Genomic DNA, 16,576 nt, shown 5'->3' with positions numbered 1-16,576 from the left:
CCGAAAAATACGGTATTCATTTATTTCAGGAAATTACATTAAAAAAAAAAAGTACAAGGTTGACAACACGTCTTAATATAAATTAATATAATGCAAAAGGTAATGTACAGTATGTAAGCATGAGGGTCCAGTTTTGCCTGAAAGGGAGTGGAAAGAAGATAACTTATTTAATCCCACCTCCAGTTCTCCATTCAGCGATTAATACATTGAGTTTCCCTGTTACTTTGTTTAAGGATTATACAAATGTATCATAGTGGCATTACCACAGGTAACAATAATTATTACACTGTAACAATAATTTGTATCAAAAATGTAGGAAGACTGAACATACCAACAATGGTAATAGACAACATAGCAATAATGGTAATAGACAACATAGCAATAATGGTAAGGAAACATTGAGCACATGTTAACACTTTGAAACAGAGTACAACAGCAGGTCAAAATTAAAGACCCTCATCTCTATATTTAAACCAGACCCGATGTTTGTATAATAGTTTGAATCGATTAATAGTTTGGCATTGCTTGTGTTGTAAGTCCAGTTTGTTCCATGGTTTTACTCCGCATACAGACACACAATAACGTTTACGCGTGGTTTGAGCTCTTGGCAATTAGAAATATCCAAAGCCTCTCAAGTTATGAGCCTGCACTCATTTATGACAAAATTTCGATAATAAAATAAATCTATTGATAAAATGAGCTGATAATAAAGTTTGTCGTTGGTCTCTCTGTTGTAAATTATGCTGTTGCTCTCAATAACACCCCTCCCATACGGTATGGTCACATATTTGTGATGTCATGATGATATTGTTGTGTACGGAAAAACGCATCATTGCGCTTTCTTTACCATGTTGGAAGAAGACATGAGCAATGCAGCACGGCTTCTCTCCTAACCTGAAGGTTGCGGGTTTTATCCTTAAGGTCCCTGTGACCAAGTCGAAGTATCCTTGAGCAAGATACTTAACCCCAAGTTGCTCCTGACGCTTCGTCATCAGTAGGTACAAACAGCGTCAACACGCTTTGAGTACCTTGAAGGTAGAAAAGCTATACAAGTAAAATCCATTCAGCATTTACATTCAGGGATGTATATCGTTAAGATTTTATCGATACGATACCCTGTCAACATTCCTTATCGATACCGGTATTTTTCGGTACTGTGTGGCTCGATTCCACCATACCTGACTGCCATAACCCATAATACACTGTGTCCAAACCTTATTACCACACAGATCCTTCTGCTATAAATGCAATTAAACAGTTACATATTCTTCACTGTATTAAAGCAGTATAAAATAGTACGTTATCAAATTATTCACACAAATGTAATAATTACAAATAAACACTGAGACTTGGACTTCCTTTTATTGTCATTCAGATTTGAACTTCACAGTACAGATAAGAACAAAGTTTTGTTGCATTAGCTCGTTGTAGTGCAGGATAAAATAGCAATAAGGTGCAGATATAAATAAATAGTTTACTGTACAGATAAATATATTGCACTTTTGCATATGCATCCAAGTTTATGGATGTATTTTATATTGTCTTTATATTCCAGCGGGTTAATCGTTTTTTTGGGGGGAGTTGAGGGGATTATTATGATGCGTTCAAGAGTCTTATGGCCTGAGGGAAGAAGCTGTTACAGAACCTGGAGGTTCTGCTACAGAGGCTGCAGAACCTCTTTCTAGAGTCCAGCTGTGAAAACAGTCCTTGGTGGGGGTGGGAGGAGTTTCTGCAGATTTTCTGAGCCTGGTCAGGCAGCCGCTTTTTGCGATTTCCTGGATAGGAGGAAGAGGCGTCCTGATGATCTTTTCCGCTGTCCTCACCAGTCTGCTCCAGTGTGCCTTATAATTACTCTAAGCATGCAATATATAAATGTTCGTATAATTCAAATAAAGTAAATAGTCCCTTTTTGGCTGAATAAACATAAAGCACCTTTCATAAAGCACTTTTCATAAAATGTAAATTAAATTAAACAGCATTTAGGCTCCTACACCTGCTTTTTCATTCATAAACAAGTCAAATATGTTTAAGTTATGTCATCATCTTGCAAACACCACACAGATCCATGACTGTGTTTCTATTCATTACAATTACACACAGCTGGAAACAATATTTATGTAGGCAGAGCACAGACCTTCTACATGTTACTGTATATCATATCATAATTTATATCAAATATATCATATAAAGTAATACAACCAATTAGCCTATTAAATGATGGAGGTTCAAACTCTGAATTTTAACTTTAGAGCCAAATTCTGGTTTAACTATGAATTTTGGGACATTTTGAGTATTTTTTTAGTTGCACCCCATTTCTTTAACCGTTGCACAATATTTGTCTTGCATGACGCCAAGTATGAAGTTGGTTCTTTTGCTGAATTTAGAGGCATATGTTTCCTGAAAATTATGAATCAATTTTGTATTTTATAACTTCGGTAATACCTTAATATGTTTTACTGATTATTGTTGTCCAGAACTCTTTAGACATAGACTTAGACAAACTTTATTGATCCACAAGGGAAATTGTTCCACACAGTAGCACAGTTACAAGGGATGGAAAGGATAATGATGGAAAGGATAATGCACACAAGGCCACAAAAAGAGGGAGAAAACAAAAAGTAGACTAAAAATGTACCATAGTAGCAATATAAAATATAACATAAATGTAATATTTACATATTATATATACAGTATATAATATATACTGATATTATTATATTGTAGTATATTTGTATTTAATATATACAATAATTTGTACAACCGCTGCACAATATGATGGTGTAACAGCAGTTGGAACTAAGATTTGTATAATTTTACATTCATACATACATTATTTTGAATTTAACAAAATTGGGCTAATTTTACCCCACGAAAATTTTGGTCCGTTTCAATCCGCTCAACCTCCGCACAATATGATTTTGTCCTATGTGACTTCAAGTGCGATGGTAGTTTATTTAACAAGGTTTCTGAGTTGTTTTTGTACAAACATATTTTAGCACCCTTGACTTTTCGCTGTATTGTTGGGCAGGTAACCAATTGCCACCCCTTTTACCATTTTCTTTTTTACAAAACAATCTGGTCCAAACTTGAATTGTTATGGTTTCTGAAATATTTTCAAGAGTGACAGCGGTTCAAACTCTGAATTTTTCTGCAACTTGAGAGCCACATTTGACTGAAAAGTCTGGTATAAATACACATTTTAAGACATTTAAAGTATTTTCGGTTCAGCCCCATTCGTTCAACCGTTACACAATATTTGTCTTGCATGACATCAAGTGTAAAAATGTGAATTCAGAGGCATACCATTCCTGAAAATGTTGGTCCGATTTCAAAGTTGTCTAATTTAAATGCTTTTTGGGTCTGAGCAAAGATTCAGGGATGTGGACACAGCCAAACAAAATGTCCTTGTGCTGTCTCCAAGGCGATGGCGGCTGTGGACTGTGTCTGCTCTCAGCGTCCCCACCTCCCGCCGTTCCTCATCCCCCCTTTTTTGTGCTAATCCGCCGTAAAAGACACAGAAGACAAGTTTGCTCAAGGACACTTTCAACTCCCAGCGCTCTCTGGTGGCTTGTCGGGCATATTTAACATGCACACATGGGCCGTGGATGTCATCCGTAAAAAAAGAATAATGTACCTCGTTGTGCACTCAACGGGATCATGCGGAAGTATGGAATTAGATTCCAGACGTGGCTTCCTGGCGACTTTGAATTAACCTCCAGCTGTGAGTCATCTTTCTTTGCTCGGTCTTATTAAGAAAAAGATAACTTGTATTGTTTGAAAAGGCTCTGCACACTGTAATTATTAGCATCCCACTGTCTTTAATAGACAGCCACGTAAACCTCAAAGAAAGTTGGGGAAATTGCAAGTTTTTAAAGCAAAAACTTGGTTTGAAAATGCAATAATTATATGCATTAGATAATGCAGTGTGTTGTGTGGAATCATGGGAATGACATTTCTAAAACAATTTCTGAAGTAAGAATTGTATCAAGTGTGCCAGAAGTAGGAACTTTAGGTGCTTTCTCAATTTTGGGCATTTTTCAATTTAGAATTTTTAAATTTTGGGGTATTTTTTTCCCCTAAAATGTTTGGTCCAAAACGATTTGGACTGTACAACCTCCACACAGTGTGCATACTTTTTACAAATTTAGAAACTCAGTTTTCCTTGAAAATTCTGTTCTAATTCTGAATTTGATAACTTCTGGAGTACCTTTTTAAAGAAAATGTTTTCCAGATCTCGGTTGTACAGCCTCTGCATAATTTAATGGTGTCGTCTGTGACATCAAGTGTGACGGCGATAATGACTTTTACTGTGAGGTTTGTATGACTTTAGAGGAGTGTTTTTTTCTGAAAATATTGGTCCAATTATGAATTTCACAACTTAAAAAGTGTTTTTTCCGACAGAAGTTTGTCTAATCAGAACTGTGCGGCCTCCACGCCAATTTTCTGCAAATTTAAAACTGCAGTAAGACTGAAAATTTTAGACCGATCAAGAATTTAATTATTTTTTTCCGTGGATCTGCTGCACCAATCTGATTTGTGAAATCTCCCCTGTAATATGATGCTGGGTTGTGTGAGAGCAATAAGAACTCTGAAGTTTTTTAACCCTCAAAAATGTCAGTCCAATTCTGAATTCAACGTCTTTAGGGGTTTTTTCTCCCCAAAATGTGGTGCAATCCAATACAATCTCCATACAATAGGATCTTGTGAGACATCAAGCTATGACGACCATTCAAACTCCAATTTTAATAGTGTTTTTACAATTTAACAGCCATTATTCTCTTTAATCCCTAAATTATTGCCCAGTTCTGAATTTTACAATTTAGGGAGTATTTTTTATTCCAAAATCTTTTTCTAGTCCATTTTGTTAAACCTCGGAGATACTTCTCCCAAAATTGTGATAATCCAATACTGTTTTTCCCTCATAAGTTGTTTAGTGGCTTTTACTGAGGACTTTATCTGCGAAAACACTTTAGCCAGCGTTTTTTTTTTTACAGAAAAAAAATACCCTCAGCAAATTTGGCCCTCCCGACCACGGCTACTATTGCAATAAGTTCCTTATCGTAAAAAGCTCATATGCACACCATGTAGCTGCTCGCTTATCTGGCCCTGTTGCCTTTTACTGTCCTCACTGGTCTTCTTTTGCTATCTAAGCAGCAACTTGGCCCATTTTCAATTATCGCCTCATGCTAGGTGCTTCTATTTACCGACAGGCGGATGCGGTCTATTTGAGGTCACTCCCCCTTCAAATATAAAATGCATAATCATAAATAATAGAGTTAATAGACACCAGTGGGGGATTTTTTACACTAGGATTTCATTAATGTGACAGTGATGGTGTTTCTGTGCTTCCATTGTGTTTGCATACACTAGTACCATGGTGTGTTCTGCACAGTGTTTTATTGGTTTCCTTTCTTACAGTAGCATGCTGCTGATGATGGTGCTTTTATTTTCATAGAAAGATGGGTCAAATTCTCAGCTAGTAGAAATAGACTGTGTTCATTTTAAATTGTTATTTAAGATGGTTGTTAAAGGTCCTTGACTGCTACCAGAGAGGGATAAATAATATAATATACAATATCATACATATTATAATATTAATATTAAGATTTAACTATATAAGTCTATAAAGGGTACAAAATATGGGCACAATTTAAATTGTAGGGCTGCTATTATGCAAAACCTACTTTTTTACCTGTTGGTACCTGTTTAGGTGTATTTAGCATCCCCATAAGTCTCAAAAATGTGAACGCAAACTTTGGGGGCATGGCAGAGATATTTGGAAAACACTTGAGAGGGACAAGCGGTAGAAAATGCATCAGTGGATGGATGGATGAAGCTTGCCTTCTTCCAAACTTACTCCACTTGTAATTTGAGACTTTAGTGATGTATGAATGTGTGTGTGAATGGGTGAAGGTGGTAATACTGTCAAAGCGCTTTGAGTACCTTGAAGGTAGAAAAGAGCTATATAAGTATAACCCATTTATCATTTATTTATTTTGCTTTAGTTACGTCAGCTGATATCGTCATGTAGGGTACGGGTTTACCTGAAGAGCTTTGTGCAAATCTGCCATTTTTATGCAGTTTTTATCCAAAATTGTAGTCAATAAGTCCCTTATTTTTCTTTATCCGCTTGTTGTGGGGCAGACTGGCTCGTACATGCACATGCATTGGAAAAAATCCTTCGCTGTTGCCATTTCTAATAAAAATTAGCATTTATTTCCGACCTATATTTGTCATTAGACTCAATATGGAAGCGCTAAAAACTTCAACAAGGCTAACAGAGTGAACACTCAGTCAAAGAGTCTCGTCTTTGGGGGAGGGATACAGCACGCAAATGAGACTGCCCACAAAACGGCGCATTCTGAAGAGACATTTAGATAACGACTTGAAAGCACCACAATTACATGTTATGTAGACCAGTGTTTCTTGGCCTCCAAAAAAATGTGTTTCTCAGCTGTAGTCCGTATGGGCCGCAGTGGTACTCAGTTGCAATAAACTTTTCCACCACTTGTGGCAGTAATGACTATATCAAACAAACAGAAGAAGTCTAGAGCTAAAGTGTTTGTCTTAAGCGCAAAAAACAACTATGACTAAAGTCATGAAGCTGTATTTTTATTTGCACTTTTTTATATTGATAGCTTATTTATTAAAAATATATATTATTATTTACTATTAATTTAGTTTATTTTAGCAGTACATAATTGGATGTACATTTTTCATCTGTTATTTGAGTGCAATCTTATAAAGTATATTTGAATAGTAATTAATTTTGTAATCAACCTGACCTAAGCGTATTTGGGATTTACTTTTCATATCATTTGACTACGTTATTAACCTGTAAGCTAGATATATTTTTTATTGTGATTAAAATGAAAAGGGAGATGACTAATTTCAATGTTGATATTTGTGTCACATTTACGTTGCATTTTTTAGTGTTCTCCTGTGTTTAGTGTTAGTTCCTGTCCTGCGCTCTTATTTTGGGAGTTAGTTAACCCTTCCTGTTGTGTTTATGTTTTTTCGTAACCGCTTCACATCTTTCTCTGAGCACTGATCCATGCACCTGTATTAGCACTATTTAAGTCGAGCTTGTGACACCATTGGTTTGTCGGGACATTATTCTCTATTCTCTGTTCACGGTTGACGATAAACGATCCTTTTCATGCTGCGCTCAATTACGCTCGTACTTTGTGGACACCGTCTGCTCCACATTTCCGAGTAAGTGTTTTTGCTGCGTTCCAGCATTTTGTTTTGTTTCTTTCATAGTCTGGACATTCAGAGCACTTTCCTGCTGCCCTCATTTTTTGTTTTGTCTGTTTAATTAATAAGTACCATTTTTACTGCACGCTGCTACCTCGTTCGTCTGCATCTTTAAAATCACTACAAACTCCGTCGTCTTCCACAACGCATTCTTGACAATTTAAGTGGGCCCCCGTCCCCTCTGTAGTGGAATAGTTGGGCCCCAAAGTCAAAAAGATTAAGAACCCCTGATGTAGACCACAAGGAAGTGTTATTAGGTGACCACAGATGACGCGCTAGCTGTTCAAAGTCGGGACCCGAGGTGGACCACTCATCTGTGCATCAGTTGGGGACGTCTCTGCGCTGCTGACTTGTCTCCACTCAAGATGATCACCTGCTGGCCCCAGTATGGACTGCACTCTCACACCATTAACTAGATCCACTCGACGTCCCTTGCACCGGTCGGCCATCTGCGGTCCCCTTCAAGGTTTCTCATTGTATCCCATTGGGTTGAGTTTTTTCTTGCCCTGATGTGGGATCTGAGCCAAGGATGTTGTTGTGGCTTGTGCAGCCCTTTGAAACACTTGTGATTAAGGGCTATATAAATAAACTTTGATTGACTTTGATTTTAAACATAGAAAACAATCATATACTGTAACATAACTCCTTTAAGTGGAAATGATCAGACAATCGGTTAATTACAGTGCCTGTGGTACACTACATTCCAATAGTAAAGAATCCTTTAAAATATTCCTGAATTCCGATCAACCCCGAAAATGATATCATTCCCTTATTCCATTTCTGACAATTACAGAAAGTTTAATCAAAATTTGCCCATAACTTTCTGAGTTAAAGGTATAGGTATGAATTATTAGGTAATAATAATGATGGAGGGAGGTAGACTGTCAACATACAAGGTGTGTCCGAAAAGAGCCAGAACTGATGTCACAAAATATATACATCATTTCAAATTCAAACGATAAATAATCACCTTCCAAGTAATCCCCCTATGGTCCAACACATTTGTAGTTTGGATTTGAAATACATATTGTGTGACACCAGTCATGGAACATTTCTGACACACCTATATCAACCCAGTGATACCCAAACCTACTAGTGGATAGTAATCCACCATTCATGTCAGGTCTGGTTTGGGGATCATTTTATTGTATTCTTTCGAAATAAAAAGGTAGACAATTGGGATTTCTGTGTAACACAATCTCGGGAATAACGCGATCGGTATTTTAAGGACCACAACGACGCGTTTATTCGAACTTTGAGTGTACTGTAGTATACACTAGTGCGAATTAACACTCATTGTTTGCTGTGCATAATAACGCCTCATATTTCTAGAACACTCTGGCGAGCTCCTCGTAGATTGTGAAAGAAAGAAGATAAGGGAAGGAAGGAATAATATCATCAATCATCATCAAATTTGATATATTTGGAAACTTTAAAGTAATCCTATCCTTATGTCATCTCCCCCACCAGAGTCTTCCTCTTCCGTGATGGTCTACATGGACACCACCACGAGGAGGACAACTACTCATCCCACCACCACAACTACGACAGTCACAGCCACACCAGGAAGGACCACCACGGCCAGAATGCCTGTCACCACGGCCCAGTGGCGCCGAATCACGTCCACGGCGTCCCCTCCGGCCCAGACTCCCGCGGGACGCTCAGTCCTGGGGGACGATGACGAGCATTCACCCTCTTCCTCCAGGCTTCCTAACATCAGGGTGGAATACTGCAGTCCCCTGGTCATGACGGATGTCTCCTGGCCCAAGACAAGGCAGGGGATGGTTGCTAAGATGTCATGTCCTCCTGGAACCATAGGTAACGAAACATTTTGGCATTTTTATTAGGACTGTCAGACGATTCAAATTTCTAATCGCGATGAATCGCACTTTGTTTACAGTTAACTCAAAATTAATCGCGACAATCGCAGACAGACATACGTTTTCTTCATTAATAAGTAGAGGTGGGGGAAATAATCTATTTTTAGATGGATTGCAATTCGGACATAGACGTTTATAAAATCGATTAGTAAATGTAAATAATTGATAATTGATCTATTTACTATTTACTTAATAAAGTAATTCAGTCAGTTTTAAAATATCGCTGACTGCAGCGAGCTACCTCACCAAGAGACCGGACCAGCTTCTTTATTATAGGGTACATATCTTTCAGTTTTGCACACATTTCCATTCATTTCATAAAAGTGTTCTTATTACAAATGCACTGTTTTTAAAAGTTGCAAGTGATAAATGCTTATTTAGTGAAACTAAAAAATGTAAAACTTAAAAAATTGAAGATGCATCAATAATCGATTTCTAATCAAATCGTAATTGTAAACAAATCGCGAGGTGCCCAAATATTCCCACCTCTATTAATAGGTGTACCCTAAACAGACAATTTTCACGTTTATACTACCATGACCATTGACTAGACAATTAGTTAATTTTAAACATTGTGGTTTTCAAACAGCTCAACACAAAATAGACATAAACATGCTTTTAATGACAAAAACAAAACAAAACCCTGCAGCGCATTGGTGTCTTGTCAGATTTTATAATTTGGAGGAATACAGAATTAGTATTCTTGCTGTAGGAGCACTTGTATTAGAGGAGGAGCTGCACCATGTTTAGATACCAATTTTACGCATTAATAACACAAAATGTGGATTGTTACGATAATGGTTTGATTGTAATGTTTGATATTTCTACCTGAATACATGCTTCTGATATTCTGTATATCACGTGTTGTACTAGTTCATCATATTTGTATTGCTGCATGACATTGACTTAACTTTCTCTATTTAGTTATAAATTGCCTTCCGCCCAAGTGCAGCTGGAATAGGCTGTAGCCCCCCACCCGAGAGAGACAAGCAGCAGAAAATGCATAAATGGAAGGGTATAATATGCAGCCTGCTAAACATTCTGTAATTGAAGACTATCAACCAGAGCATGTTATAAAATAATTATTTAAATCTGCCAGAAAATGTTCACCTTTATATTTCTCAATTGATGTACTATTATATATTTGGGTAGAAATATCACAGATTACCATAGAATACATCTTTGACAAAGCATAATCGTAAAGTAAAACATTTTTCATTTTGTTAGTGTAGTAGTTAGACCGGATGTGACACGTAGTGATATTATTGTGAAGCGTGACTTGTTTTGATAACGTAACAAGAACAAAGAACACAAACAAGTGACTCTAAACTGCCTGTCCACTGTCTTTTCTTCCTGCTGAGATTTTATGCCATCTTACTATAAACAAGTTACAGTAACAATCTACATTTTATGTTATCAATGCAGTAAACTGTAATCTATACACGAAAGTGAAGCTCCATTTCTCTGAATACAAGCCGATTGTGGATGAAAACAAGTCTTGTTTTGTCAGGAGAACAACTTACAATGGCTTTGGACCTGGGCTTTCCATAACGGACCCTTTTCTTTGTCCATTTCTGCTCGCTTTTTTTCCACTTGTAGTTTAACAGTAACTGAACGCAGATACATATTCCCATGCTACAAAATGGACAGAGGGTCAAAACAATACAGGTGCACAATAATCGCACGTCAAAAAAATTAGCGCCATTAAACAAAATTATAATGAAGTTATTAACTTTGACAGCTCTAATTTTTATCAAAACACTTCTGAATGTTGTAGGGACTAATTTTCCTTAGTTTTAACTCCCACACTTACTCGGCAGATTTTGTGATTGTCTTTCTTTGCAATGGGGTCACAAAGGGTCACCACAATGCACAGATAAGACACAATCAAAATGCGTCAGTATTCACAATTCAAGTTTCGTCACTAAGCGAACATTTTCCAAAAGTAGCTATTATGCACAACAACTGAGATGTATTTTAAAAAAACATAAAACATTTTGGATATTTTTCGGCGTCACCTCACAAATTTTTGCGAGGTGTCATGTGTGCTAATTAAGTAAAAGAAGTGGTTTGGCACACCGAGGTAAAGGCTTAGTATGCCCCCACAAAACATAGGAAGGACATCCAATTGTCTTGTAACAACAAGAAAAAGCCCTAAACTAATAATGTGACCTTTTTGCTCAGCAGACAGAGTGTAGTGCATTGTGAGACAAAGGCTTACTCCGCCCCACAAAATTGATAAAGGACAGTAAGGCATGACAGTCAGAAAATAACTAGGCCTGACCGTACATGCTCCTTCACCTTAACCACGGATGGTTACCTGAAAGGCGGCGCGCGTTGTCATAAGGTCAGCGATCAGGGTCAATGCATACGTCAGTGCAAAGATGTGTGAGGAAACTCCAACTCTTGTGCTCACTGGCACAGTTCACTTCAAAATACACACAGATGGGACTTTAGATAAAACTGTTACCAAGTTTTGAGCAAATGAATGACATGCATTCAAGTAAACGATTAAAAAGAAATCCTGAATGACATTCTGACAATGACATTTCTGTCCAAACCGTTTGACAGCACGAACATTAACACAAAGCAAATAACTTAGAAAACTTTAACTTTTTATTTTGGTATAAAAGACAAGCTCTGCCTTTCAGATAATATAAACTGTTGTAAAACTTGTTGCAATACCTGATATCTTAAAACAAGATATATACATGTTATTTCTGACTACAATTTTCTTACATGTTGTTTTATGTGATTTAGGCTTACCTTTGCAACGTGATGGAATGATCACAACACGTCATGTAAATTACAAACCCACAAATTGCATTAAGACATCAATGGTTGTTTTTGTTTGTTTGTTTCAGAATTGTTTGTATCGTGTTGAAGAAGTGTACGCTTGCTATATATGTATGTGTGTGTGTGTATATATCCATCCATCCATCCATCCATCCATCTTCTTCCGCTTATCCGAGGTCGGGTCGCGGGGGCAGCAGCCTAAGCAGGGAAGCCCAGGCTTTCCTCTCCCCAGCCACTTCGTCCAGCTCTTCCCGGGGGATCCCGAGGCGTTCCCAGGCCAGCCGGGAGACATAGTCTTTCCAACGTGTCCTGGGTCTTCCCCGTGGCCTCTTACCGGTTGGACGTGCCCTAAACACCTCCCGAGGGAGGCGTTCGGGTGGCATCCTGACCAGATGCCCGAACCACCTCATCTGGCTCCTCTCGATGTGGAGGAGCAGTGGCTTTACTTTGAGCTCCCCTCGGATGGCAGAGCTTCTCACCCTATCTCTAAGGGAGAGCCCCGCCACCCGGCGGAGGAAACTCATTTCGGCCGCCTGTACCCGTGATCTTGTCCTTTCGGTCATAACCCAAAGCTCATGACCATAGGTAAGGATGGGAACGTAGATCGACCGGTAAATTGAGAGCTTTGCCTTCCGGCTCAGCTCCTTCTTCACCACAACGGATCGATACAGCGTCCGCATTACTGAAGATGCCGCACCGATCCGCCTGTCGATCTCACGATCCACTTTTCCCTCACTCGTGAACAAGACTCCTAGGTACTTGAACTCCTCCACTTGGGGCAGGGTCTCCTCCCCAACCCGGAGATGGCACTCCACCCTTTTCCGGGCGAGAACCATGGACTCGGACTTGGAGGTGCTGATTCTCATCCCAGTCGCTTCACACTCGGCTGCGAACCGATCCAGCGAGAGCTGAAGATCCTGGCCAGATGAAGCCATCAGGACCACATCATCTGCAAAAAGCAGAGACCTAATCCTGCAGCCACCAAACCGGATCCCCTCAACGCCTTGACTGTGTGTGTGTATATATATATATATATATATATATATATATATATATATATATATATATATATATATATATATATATATATATATATATATATATATATATACAGTATATATGTGTATGTCTGGGTTTATATATACATGTATATGTGTGTATATAGGGCAGCACGGTGGCAGAGGTGTTAGTGCATCTGCCTCACAATACGAACGTCCTGAGTAGTCCTGAGTTCAATCCCGGGCTCGGGATCTTTCTGTGTGGAGTTTGCATGTTCTCCTTGTGACTGCGTGGGTTCCCTCCGGGTACTCCGGCTTCCTCCCACCTCCAAAGACATGCACCTGGGGATAAGTTGATTGGCAACACTAAAATTGGCACGAGTGTGTGAATGTGAGTGTGAATGTTGTCTGTCTATCTGTGTTGGCCCTGTGATGAGGTGGCGACTTGTCCAGAGTGTACCTCGCCCTCTGCCCGAATGCAGCTGAGATATGCTCCAACGACCCCCCGCGACCCCAAAAGGGACAAGCGGTAGAAAATGGATGGATGGATGTGTGTATATATACACACATATATATGTGTGTGTATATATATATGTGTTTATATACATATATATGTGCGTATATAAATGTGTGTATATACATATATACACACACATATATACATTGTACATATATAATGTATATATGTATATGTATACATGTATACTTGCATATGTGTATATATACATATACTGTATATGCAGTGTTGGGTTAGTTACTGAAAACCAGTAACTAGTTACAGTTACTAGTTACTTTATTTCAAAAGTAACTCAGTTACTAACTCAGTTACTTACACCAAAAAGTAATGCGTTACTGTGAAAAGTAACTATTTAGTTACTTCTTCTACTTTTTGTTTTTAAAGCTCCCATTAATGCCCTTTTAGCCTTCATTTCAGTACTGTTATTGCACTGGAGAATAATACAATCTGTTGATCAACTTGACATGCATTTGCATCACTGAACTCTACAAAGCTTTGTGGTCTACATACAACACACAAAGACAAAGATATGTTTCAAAGGGCTAATTTATTTCAGGCCAGAACAAATTGACAAAACTATTTTAAATAGCTGCAACATAACATACATAAGTAACAAACAGCATAATAACACTAACACTAACCACGTTAAACCAAGATCCGAACTAACAAAGGTCTTAACTCATTCTCTTTCTATGCCACTTCAATATGGAATGCACTCCCAACAGGTGTAAAATAAAGGGCATCTCTATCCTCCTTCAAAACCGCACTAACAGAACACCTCCAGGCAACTACAACCCTAAACTAACACCCTCCCTTCCACATAATACCTCTTCGGATTGTAAATAATCAAATGTAGACATTTTTTCTTATACTTTCTGATCTCTCTCTCTCTGTGTCCACTACTTGCGATACATATCCAACCAAGTCAGTCCTAGACTGTTTCAATGTCCATTTCTCTGATGATGCAATTGTTGATGCTGATTGTTGATGACAGAAGTGTTGATACCAACCAAACCTAACCCCCCCACCCCTTCCTCCATATCCCACACCCCGGATTGTAAATAATTCAATGTATATACCCTGATGATTATCTTGTGTGATGACTGTATTATGATGTTAGTATATATTTGATAGTATATATCTGTATCATGAATCAGTGGACCCCGACTTAAACAAGTTGAAAAACTTATTGGGGTGTTACCATTTAGTGGTCAATTGTACAGAATATGTACTGTACTGTGCAATCTACTAATAAAAGTCTCAATCAATCAATCAACAACATAGCTGTAAAGCTGGCTTCACCTAAGGAAGGCACACGTGACATACACAGAGCCTAACCAGGCAGATTTGAATTGTTGTTTTGGGCAGGAGACGGGATCTTTGATCCAAGACACAACTTACATTTAACTAAAATGTTATTTTCTTTGTGCTCGACAAAAGAAAAGAAGTGAGAATATCTCATACTTGCCTCTCCCCGGGACAACCATTCTCCCAAATTTCTCCCGATTTCCAGCCGGACTTAAGGCACGCCCCCTCCAGGTCCGTGCGGACTTGAGTGAGGACAGACTGTCGTCACGTCCGCTTGGCCAACCAAAAAGTAACCACAGAACACTATACCGTATAGTCGTATAGTGTTCTGTGGTTACTTTTTTGTTGGCCAACGGTTTACTTTGTATTGCGCACCCCCCTCCCCTCCCCTCCCCTCACCCAGACACACACACACACAGAGAGCGCAGAGGAAGAATCAGAAGCATGTCATTGCTTCGCTGCCATAAAACACGATCAGATCCTCAGTTTCTAGCCGATACTACATAAAAAATAACGTAAAATAACGCAGTAACGCATCATGTAGTAACGGTAACTAAGTTACTGAATATAAAAAAATAACGCGTTAGATTACTAGTTACCGCCGAAACTAACGTCGTTACAGTCCCAACACTGTGTATATGTATATATATATATATATGTTGTATACATATATATGTATATAGTGTATATATATGTGAATATATATACTATGTGTGTATACATATATATGTATATATACATATATATATATATATATATATATATATATATATATATATATATATATATATATATATATATATATATACTTACATATATAATGTATATGTATACATGTATACTTATATGCATATGTGTATATATGTATATATACATATATATGTATATACATGTTGTATACATATATATGTATATATATATTGTGTATATATATGTGGATATATATATACTGTGTGTATACATATATATGTATATATACATATGTGTGTGTATATATGTAAATGTATGTATATACTGTATGTGTATATATCTGTGTGTATATATATATATGTATGTATGTATGTATATGTATGTATATATGTATGTATATATATGTATATATATGATATATATGTATATATGTATGTATATGTATATATATGTATATATATGATATATATGTATATATGTATGTATATGTATATATATATATATATATATATGTGTATATATATATATGTATATATATGTGTGTGTATATATATATATATATGTATGTATGTATGTATATGTATGTATATATGTATGTATATATAGATGATATATATATGTATATTTGTATGTATATGTATATATATGTGTGTATGTATATATGAATACATATATATGTATATATGTATGTATGTATATGTATGTATATATGTATTTTTATATAGATGATATATATATGTATGTATATGTATATATATATGTATATGTGTACGTATATATGTATGTATGTAATTATGTATACATATATATGTATATATATATATTTATGTATGTATGTATATATATATATATATACACATATACATTTATATATATATATATATATATATATATATATATATATATATATATATATATATATATATATATATATATATGTATATACATACATTTATGTATGTATATATGTATGTACTGTATGTATGTACTGTATGTATGTATATGTAGTCATAAACAGTTGAAGGATGCCCTGTAGTCATCTATTGTGTATTGCTCGGGAATTTTAGCATTTTTATCCATAAAATGAATTTGACAGTGTATGAAAGCCGAGCAACGTTTTCATTTTCGAG

At 37.0% G+C, this 16,576-nt stretch overlaps 1 protein-coding gene across 1 annotated transcript in view; it reads left to right on the top strand.

The window, feature by feature from the left end:
* The window catches only part of LOC133605878 (adhesion G protein-coupled receptor L3-like), a 381,662-nt gene that overhangs the window by 258,413 nt on the left and 106,673 nt on the right, over positions 1–16,576 (top strand). Inside the window, exon 8 of the mRNA XM_061959234.1 lies at positions 8,728–9,075. Within this exon, the coding sequence (XP_061815218.1) occupies positions 8,728–9,075 (348 nt within the window). The remainder of the gene's footprint in view (positions 1–8,727; positions 9,076–16,576) is intronic.

Source organism: Nerophis lumbriciformis, linkage group LG05 (genome assembly GCF_033978685.3).
Source record: "Nerophis lumbriciformis linkage group LG05, RoL_Nlum_v2.1, whole genome shotgun sequence".
Classification (NCBI taxonomy): Eukaryota; Metazoa; Chordata; class Actinopteri; order Syngnathiformes; family Syngnathidae; genus Nerophis; species Nerophis lumbriciformis.
The sequence above is the reverse complement of the archived record's forward strand: the minus strand, read 5'-3'. Positions and strand labels throughout refer to the sequence as shown.